This window comes from Carassius gibelio, chromosome A24, assembly GCF_023724105.1.
Source record: "Carassius gibelio isolate Cgi1373 ecotype wild population from Czech Republic chromosome A24, carGib1.2-hapl.c, whole genome shotgun sequence".
NCBI classification, from domain to species: Eukaryota; Metazoa; Chordata; class Actinopteri; order Cypriniformes; family Cyprinidae; genus Carassius; species Carassius gibelio.
The window spans coordinates 24,944,987-24,954,986 of NC_068394.1; the positions used below are offsets into that span (position 1 = coordinate 24,944,987).

The following is a 10,000-nucleotide window of genomic DNA, read 5'->3' on the forward strand; positions in this document are numbered from 1 at the left end:
GCATTACTTCATAAAGCTGCCATCCAAATCTGACTGAATTCTATATGGACATAAATGTTGATAAATGTAATAAATAATTGAATAGGTTTTGCGTTCTAAATAATTGAATTCCGTTCAAATTACAGGTCATGATAAAATTGATAAAATCCAACACAGGTGCATATGCAACTATACATTCCTTCAAGGGCTGTTTTACTTATTTTTAATGTATAATGCTGTATTCTTCATTATATTAAACTATTGCCAACATTTTTTAAATGTTGCACTACAAAAAAGTAGCCTAAAACAAGCTTAAGCCTAGGTAGCTTTTTTTTCCCAACGCAGGTGATGTTTGGAGGAAGAACGAGTTATTAAATGTGGAAAAAAGATTACGCAGATCATTTTTCATTGAAATATATGGATGAATCATTCACAATAAGACCAGAAGAATGTATTAAGAAAGTACATTTTCATTTCATGCTGATTTTAAATATGGTTACTTTTCAGGGAGGCTTTTGAGATATAATAATAAAAAATAAATAATAAATAACATCTCCTTAAATACTAAAAGAAACATATTCTTCAGTACTACGCAAATATCTCATCATTTATGGGTCCGTGTGTCAGAGAGGAGAGTGGCTTTTTGCATAGCAAAGCCTGTAGCATATGTAAAATACTGCATTCAGCAAAAATGCATTCATTATAATAATCATACAGATGATGGAATCCCAGCTCGAACACAGCCTTATCACTGCCCAACCAAGTCTGACCTTGCCAATGTCAAAGATCAACACTTCATCAGATTTTTTGATCTTCTTAGCATCCTCATCATCCTCTTCAATCTCAATTCCATCCTTAAACCAGGCAATCTCAGTGGCAGGTTTGATGTTTCCAACCTAATGCAGAAAGAAAGATGGAAAAAGGGATTTTAGCAAGTATCTTTTCAACCAGAGGCATTGACAGATGGTTTCATGTTCCCATCTTTGATTCCTAGAGCCTTACTTTGCATTTGAGATGCACATCACATTCTGGAGTGACCTCGAAACTGAGATACTCCACAAAGTGAGGACCTGTGTGTGGGAGAATATTTTTAGACAATCAGCAACTAAAGTGTGATTTAACACAAACAATACAGTGTAAAGACAGCATACCTTGCCTTCTGACCCACTCTGCTCTCTCAAACTCAGATTTCTTTTGAAGCTCAGCAAACTCTGCAAAACAACATTATTAAAAATAGAAGGAAGTGATTAAAAAGCGTGCTGAATACAGCTTATTTTAAGTTTTGAATCCTGTTTAGCGTCCATTCATAAGCATTCCCCAGAGCTAGATCACAAAACACATTTCTTGTCACCCCACATGTCTAGTTCATTTGGATTTGGAGATATAAACAGTACTCTTCTGCCCTCTAAAGGACATTCTGATAGAAAACTCTGTTATGCTGCTGTACTAGTGGGATGCACTAATAATATATGGTGGGCTCCAAATCTTGGATTTAAAATCTAATTTAAAATTAATTTAATAGCAAACAAAAGTTATGATGTAAAAGAAATGAGATATACGTTGAAACTCTGTTTCTATGTCACTAATAATTTACACAAATTCTTATGCTTTTAATAGTAATAGTAATAATAATAATAATTTACTCAAAATGATCTGACTGAAAAATGACAGATTGACAGAAAAATAATGTTTTTCTTTTATTAAAAAAAAAAAATTAGAAGCATTTTAACAAATGTTTTCATACTTATGGACACCTCTTATATATATATATATACACACACACTTACACTCACACACACGCACAGTGTGTATCATTAAGCTGTAGGAATACTAAAGGGACAAAAAAAATAAATTAAGATATGAGCTCACCTTCTCCAATAAGCACTAAGCTGGTACGACCAGTTGCTTTGCCATCAACAAGGTTGAATGTGAAGGTTCCTTCATCAGTAACCTCCAGTAAGTCCATGAACATCTCAATAATGCCGGTGGTTTTGTTAAAGTTCATCGTGTACTTCTGAGTTTGACCAAAAAAAAACATCATAATGTATGCTGTCCAAGTTTACATGATAATTAATCTAAGTTTGTGAAGTCCACTGGAGCTGAAATGTTCTGATATGACTTACCTTTCCTTCATGGATGATATTGTCATTGAACACATACTCCACTTGGCAGTTAGAAGTGAACTTGCCAACTTCGGCCCAGAAACGCACACGGCCCTTCTCCTGCAGCTCAATGGCCATTTCACTTTTGAAGGGAATTACTGCAGAAAATTGCTCACAATTAACATATAACAACCTACTGACTGGTAAATGCATATTAAAGTTTGCACATTTACTATACTATATAAAAGTCTAGATAAACCACTTACTGGGGAACTGGTGGTCATGGCTGATGTCCAACAAGCGCTTAAGTCCTACAAAATGTAAACAACATTGCATGTAATCAACTAAGCTTTCGAGATGTAAACTTTTATTGACATGATTTATTGGTTGTGTGGAATCATTTGTTTGTTGTTTATGGAAAAGGAATCGGCAGCTGCTGTAGCCTCAGTTGACATTAAGAAGAAGTGATCTTCATGTTTTCCTTTCTTAAGCATGAGCGTCACTCAAAGAAATGTAATGGGATGGAATATCACCACAGATTAAAGGAAAGTGACTCACCTTCTTCAGTGAGCGTGTAGCTGGCAGAGACACCATCAGTGTTAGTCACAAAACAAGAGTAAGTGCCCAAGTCTTCCAACGATGGGTCATTAAAGATAGCTCTGGACCTAAATAAAGGGAAATTAATGGATCTGTCAACAGGAATACATACAAATCACTTGCAGACCTAGGTATTTCTTTACACGTAGGTTATTGGGTATTCAAACATAAAAACAGTCAATCTCAGCAAAACATGAATGTTAGTGAAACTCTTCATAACCGTATTATTTCAGAAGTCAACTTACCTGCCCCCAGCAGTCTGAATGGTGAGACGAGAAGTGTCAGTGAAGGCCTCATAGTTTTTAGACCACACAAACTGAGAGTTCGCTTTAAGATCGGAGCACTCAAAGATCAGAGAGATCACACCATCGTCGTCCACATCCACCACAATCTCATTGGTTCCTGAGGAGAACCCAACAGGTGTAAGCAAATTAGAAGTGCAGGTGGAGAGTGACAGATGTTTTCCTCTACCACACAGCTCTCTATACATGTCCTAGAATAAAATCTCACCAGGGCGAGTCTCAGCCAAAATTGCATCCGTTGCCTTTGAGGGTCCACCAACACCTGCCAGATTCTTAGCATGGACGCGCAGCATGTAGGAAACACCCTCTTGGAGACCAGTTACCTTAATCAAACAAAGAAAATAATACGCTGAAATTTTGTTCATTCTCTCAACTAAATGACTCAACACAAACAAATAAAGAAACATTAAAAACATCATTAAAAACCGAAGCCAGTTCTAGGAAATTGGTTTGCAATTAAGCCATGGGAACAGTTCTGTCTCCGTTCTAAAAACAGAACTTGTACAGATACATACTGTGAAAAATAAATGGCTAAAACAAATGTATTACCTTCATGTAAGTATTTTTTGTGGATCTCTCTTGGACACATCTCCATTTGCCATTCTCTTCCTTATAGTCCACATAATATCCAGTCACAGCACTGCGGCCATTGAATGTGGGTGGTTCCCACAGAAGTACCATAGAGTCTTTACGCACCTCCTGGACACGGAGGCCATGAGGAGGGCCTGAATTTGTAAAAAAAAATAAAAAATAAAAATAAAAAATGCACACAGAGAAATACCTGTGATGCATCACCGTAGGTAAAAATGGACAAAAAAAACTGTGATTATTGATAACTAAATTGAATCCAAGTCCCTTGAGTAGCAAATCAGCACCTTAAATAGTCAATAGGCAGTATAGCCTCTTTCAATCTTAAGAATTTAAAAAGATTTTATTTATTTTTTAAATAAGAAAAAACAAGTAATAATAAAGAAATAAGCACAAATAAAGAAATAAATGAATGTGATTAATTAATAAACATATTTTTTCAAGTATATATATATATATATATATATATATATATATATATATATATATATATATATATATATATATATATATATATATATATATATATATATATCATTATTCCTTGTTTGTTTCTTAATCCTAATTTATTAAATAATGAACAGCTGGAAAAGTATTCGGGCTTTCAATTCTGCTGTGGATTAAAAGTGGTCTTATAGTCAAAAAAAGTTAGCAGCCACTGTTATAGAGTAAACAAATTCAAAAAGGCAATTTACACTCATGTAGCTCATATATCATATTGAGCATTATGATTTCTTCTCCTTGATCATTTTCCTGAGTGGTCTTTCTACTCCCCATTATAATATCTCATATATACGGATTTAAACAAGGATGTAAGTCTCTAAAAATCTCGTTGCCTGACATAAATGCTGACTGGTTTACCTGGAACAGCCACAGTCCATTCCTTGCACTCCAAGGGGACAGTGGGTATGGAGGATTCACTGATACCAGCCCGATTGACTGCACGCACCTGGAACTGGTAGAATACATTTTCCTTCAGGTCTGTCACCTAAGTCAATGAGACAGGAATAGGGACAATAGTTATTCAGATCAGTTTTCAGCACCATGAGCATTGTGAATGTGATCAGAATTCTTAACTTTATGAAAGCTTTTCATTTTGTTAAACTAAATAAATCCACAAATTGTCATATATCCAGCACTGTGATATTATGACCTACTTTATAAGATGTGCCAGTGACTGCCTGGAGGTTAATTTCATGCCACTTGCTTGTGATTCCATCTTTCACTGTTCTGTAGTCCAGGTAGTAACCTCTGATGTCTGCTCCACCAGTCTTAGCAGGAGCTTGCCAGCCCAGCACCATGTAGTCACGGAGCCTCTCCTGCAGGGTCACACCGGTGGGAGGGCTTGGGACGGCTGCAGAAAGACAAGACTTAGTTTAGCCCAACAAAACTTTCAAACATGGGCTGTTTTACATGTTACCCAAACGGTATGGTAAACGGTGAAGGAGCACAAGATCTGTTGTGTATCTTCATAGTGGGACATCAGCATATCAAAGTGTGATGACCTGAAATTTAGATGTTATGTGTTTGTAATAATAAATAATAATAATAACAACAACTTAATAATAATAAAATACAAATTTTAGAATATTTTCATGCTGTTCAGACTCTGCATACAAACAGTCAGTAAGCATGCAGCACTTGTTCTATAACAAATCCTGTTATATGATGTCTAGTTAAAATGTAACCACAGATATAGCAGAAAATAGACATTGTATTTTGCATTATTAAAATGAAGACTATTAGAAAAGATGAAGATTTTGTTTTCTTGATTTTGTGACATTCAAGAAGATCAAGATTTGTTTTAACAAATACGAAAATATTATTTGCTATTGAATATATGTAATTTTTTTGCTTTTTCATTATTGAAATACATATACATATAATAAATATACATATATAAAATAATGCTACATAATACACACACACACACACACATACATACACGTATTATATATATATATATATATATATATATTAGTGCTGTCAAAATTAGCGCGTTAACGCATTCGATTAATTTGAAATATTTAACGCGTTAAAAAAAAAATAACGCAATTAACGCGGTTGCATTTTTTTTTTATTTCCAGTTGTGGCCTATGTGTGTTCAACGTGCAAAGAAATATGGATAAGACCAAGGAAGGACTTTTAGACGGAAAGTTTCAGTATAAAACTCTGCCGGATTACTCTTCAGTCTGCCACAAGAAACATTACTCTTCATTTAGTCTGCCACAAGAAACAGCAACATTAAAATCATGAACTCAAATGTCATTTAAAAAAAAAAAAAAAAAAAAAAACAATGACTGTAACAGTGCGTAAATCAGACCTTTCTGTAACGCTAACGTTAAGCTTAAATGAAAATAACGAAATAATTGTGTAGCGGAGTATTTTTTGTACACAGTGCCGCGAACTGTCAATCACTCCTGTGCGCGTGCATCACTGTCCTCCTCAGCTGCAGCAACTTGCGCTCTCTCTCTTCATCAAGCTTTAAAACAAAAAGGGGACGAAAAGATCATATTGTCTTTGTGCATAGGCTATAGATTAATTAGATAAATGAATATCTAAATTTGTGCCTTGCCGTCTACGGTATTTTTTTAGAACTTAGAAAAAAGATGCTGCAGCCAATGAACCGCCAGCGGGGGCTGCAGGACGACTCAACCTCCGCAGACAGTTTTTAATGTTTATCAGACAATAAATACTCAAGATTTTGCTTTAGTATAACTCACAACGAGTTTCACACACCTTCTCCGGCCACGATGAGTTGTTGACACTTAACAGTGGGAAAAGCGACACATGCGCTATTCACTTGTGTAACTTAAGGGTGAATGGGTAATGTAGTTTCTGCTCTGGGTGGGATGAATTAGGAAGCTTGCATTGTGAAGGGCGCTCTGAAAATCGGCAGTGCAGGTAAAAGATTAAAACCTCTATTAAAACAGATGTCCAAATGAGCGTACCGGCTCACTTAAAGCACTGGCAATGACTATACTTTGGAATTTTTTTGCAGTCCACTTAGAATTCAACATGGAAATCATTTTTGTTTTTTATTGGCATTGATTGTTTTGAAACAAATGGTACTTACATGCCTGTGTTTTTATTTCTGTAATAAATATGGCTTTCAAGCCAACAGTTAATTTGGAGGATATTGATGATTTATTGCAGGTATGTTGTTTACATGAGAAAATCTGTGTTACAAGTTAAACAAAAATTCCAATAAACAATCATATTTTGAATTTAAATAGTTTCTTTGTCTTGAGTTTACATTAATTATTTACATTTTACATTTTCAAAAAGTTTCAGTCTTTTAATTGCGATTAATCGCGATTAATTTTAAAAAATTGTGCGATTAATTAGTTAATTTTTTTTAATCGATTGACAGCACTAATATATATATATATATATTAGTGGTGGGCCGTTATCGGCGTTAACGTGCTGCGTTAACATGAAACTCTTATCGGCGAAAAAAAAAAACTATAATCTATTCTAAAAGTTGGGAGCTGGGTCTATGCGAGATATGATAATGTTCACCTTGATATTTTCGCGCGAATGTATACCTAGCCGAATCTGTAGGGGGCGAGAATGAGTCTTTTAACCTTTGTATATGCCTACTGTGAAATTACCACATCAAACGTGACGTGCTAACATGGATGCAGCTGTAGATGCCGCCGAATTTGCTTCAGGGAATTTTATATTTTTTTCCTAAAGAAGCTTCCCAATGGAAACCTCTACTAGAGGCACTCCTGTTTTTCACACATACTCCGCCTGCAGTGCGAATGCAGTCCGTGTGCAGTCCGTATGTGGTGCTGAAGCAGCCCAGACTCATACTCCTTGTGCTTTCACACAGGACACATTTGCAGTCCACTACTCGGTACGTAAATGATCGCTGCACTGCTGCAGATGAACCACTCCTGGAACACACTGACGGACCGCAACCGCGTGAAAACTGGAATCCGTTAACATGGGTACGTAAAAAAATAAGAAACGCATATGCACTGCAGACGGATTATGTGTGAAACACGCGTAAGGTTGTTTGCACCTTGTGAAATGTGGAATTAGTTTACAGCTTTCTCAAGCAGTTTGTGATGCATTTTGGAAACAGGAGATGAGCCCCTGGTCTAATACACCAACTGTCTAGAGAAACCCGTTCTCAAAGACTTAGCGTTAATTTTAGTCATTATTTTATTTAGGTAGCATACATATTCTGAATGCCTTTGGCAGAATTCAAATGAGCCATTTTAATCTAGATTAATTCCAAGATTACAGTGAGATTTACCTAGATTCAATTTTTTTATCTATGCCCACCACTAATATATATATTATATTATATATACACACACACACACACACACACACACACACACACACACACACACTGTATATATATATTTATTTCTCGATCTATTATTTCTAGGTATGTGTTTGAATAATATGAAATTTGTAGCTGTATTCTATAAACTACTGATAATATTTGTTCAAATAAAAATCCCTTTTGTCCTTTAGAGCAGAAAATTACAATTATGTAACATTGTGACCAAGATTCATCCACCTGTCAATGACGCATAATGAAACACAATGATACACAGCATAATGATGCTTTGTCACAGTTTGAACAGGTCTATACTCACTGTGCTCAGGATGAAGGATGACCTTTGCTCAGCTTGTTCTACCACCCTTCCGGCTCATGCATAGGTTTGCATTACACACCCTGCAGTTATTCAGCAAACACACACACAGCACAGACACACCTGCGTGACAACACAGAGGCACACTGTCTGATTTTCAGTCAACGTGCTTGTAGCTGTCTGGAATAGTTAACGAGATACCCCTATTGTCTCTTTCACATGGCTGCTTTGTTAATCTTAGTACCTGGATGTTTGTGTCACGCAGGATACACTCAGGTAATGACTGTGTGTTTCTAAGGGAATTAAAGGAGTTCTGATAGCAGAGCAGGGCATGCAGAGGCAGGACTCGCTTTAAAAATATGTTCATGCAGCATGCAGGCTTTTTCAGGTATTTTTAGCTTGGTGGTATGCAGAGTTTATATAGCACATCCATTATATACAGTATAATGGTGACTATTCAAATGGCACTGAAAGCTACGTGAGATGGTAATGAACATATAGAGGAATCGGAGGACGGTTTTGTAGTAAGTCAAGGACAGTATGGTTCTAAGTGCTGGCATACATTAGGGAAAGAATGAATCAAAGATATGAAATGCTTTTTTTTAATGGTTTCGTTACCTAAGCTACAATAGACAACATAATCTACACAGTGGATCCCTTACACATCTGGTTCAAATTAAAGGGAAAGTTGACCAAAAAAACAACAACACTTCTCTCATCATTTGCTCACCCTCAAGTTGTACCAAACCTGTATGAGTCTTCTGCGGAACACAAACGTTACTTTGAAGAATGTTGGCAACCCAACAGTTCAAATGAAACTAATAAAAGTACTATGGAAGTCAATGGCTACAGTCAATTGTTTGTTCACCAACATTCTTCAAAATATCTTCTTTTTAAACTAGTACAGGTTTGGAACAAGTAGACAGTGAGTAAATGTTGACAGAAATTTCATTTTTGGGTGAACTACCCTTTTCATTTGAACAAAAGTGACAGTTCAGAAAAATATTTCATTGTGCCTCTCAGATAAAAAAAGAGAATATAATGACTACTGTATTTTTCGGACTATAAGTCGCACCTGAGTATAAGTCGCATCAGTCCAAGAATACATCATATAAAAAAAACATATATATAAGTCGCATTCATTAAAGGGGGGTGAAATGCTCGTTTTCACTCAATATCCTGTTAATCTTGAGTACCTATAGAGTAGTACTGCATCCTTCATAACTCCAAAAAGTCTTTAGTTTTATTATATTCATAAGAGAAAGATAGTCTGTACCGATTTTTCCCGGAAAAACACGAGCGCCTAGAGGCGTGACGTGTGGGCGGAGCTAAAGAATCACGAGCGCCAGTAGGCTTTTGAGTTGAGAGCATGTGGAAGCTGTGACACAGATCCAGAGGCTGAAATTTAACAAGAGCAGCATCAGCAAAGGCGGTATGCTATGTGGTATGTACTGAAACTGTATATATTTGCTTAGCGGTTTTGGAAAATGACTAAGTTCCACTTTATGTCATCTTTTTTTTTTTTTTTTTTAAGCTGTACATGTGGAAAGTGCAGTTTGATGACAACATCGCATGTTGTTTACTTGATGTGCTTACGCGCCGATAGCTAAGTTAACAACACAGAGATATTTGAAGCAGTTTTACTCACCGCATGTGGTTCCAACACACGATCGTGACCCTTTTTAGTTGAGACTGCATTATCCTTAAGAAATAAACGATGTGCAATCCGAAATGCAGGGAACAAACAAAAACACTTGCACAACTCCGTTGATGCTCTGTAAAAATAAACTCCATCCACTCGTCCCTTAATGCTGTT

At 36.1% G+C, this 10,000-nt stretch overlaps 1 protein-coding gene across 2 annotated transcripts in view; it reads right to left on the bottom strand.

The window, feature by feature from the left end:
• Window positions 1-587: 587 nt before the first annotated feature.
• LOC127946588 (myomesin-1) overlaps window positions 588-10,000 on the bottom strand; it is a 20,487-nt gene continuing 11,074 nt past the window's right edge. For both annotated transcript variants that reach the window (XM_052543266.1, XM_052543267.1), the window contains 12 exons: window positions 4,726-4,922; window positions 4,430-4,556; window positions 3,530-3,705; window positions 3,189-3,303; window positions 2,924-3,080; window positions 2,640-2,746; window positions 2,348-2,392; window positions 2,103-2,239; window positions 1,849-1,993; window positions 1,131-1,190; window positions 982-1,049; window positions 588-875 (listed from right to left, as the gene is read on the bottom strand). In XM_052543266.1, coding sequence (XP_052399226.1) covers window positions 603-875; window positions 982-1,049; window positions 1,131-1,190; window positions 1,849-1,993; window positions 2,103-2,239; window positions 2,348-2,392; window positions 2,640-2,746; window positions 2,924-3,080; window positions 3,189-3,303; window positions 3,530-3,705; window positions 4,430-4,556; window positions 4,726-4,922 — 1,607 coding nt within the window. In that variant the 3' untranslated portion in view covers window positions 588-602. The remainder of the gene's footprint in view (window positions 876-981; window positions 1,050-1,130; window positions 1,191-1,848; window positions 1,994-2,102; window positions 2,240-2,347; window positions 2,393-2,639; window positions 2,747-2,923; window positions 3,081-3,188; window positions 3,304-3,529; window positions 3,706-4,429; window positions 4,557-4,725; window positions 4,923-10,000) is intronic.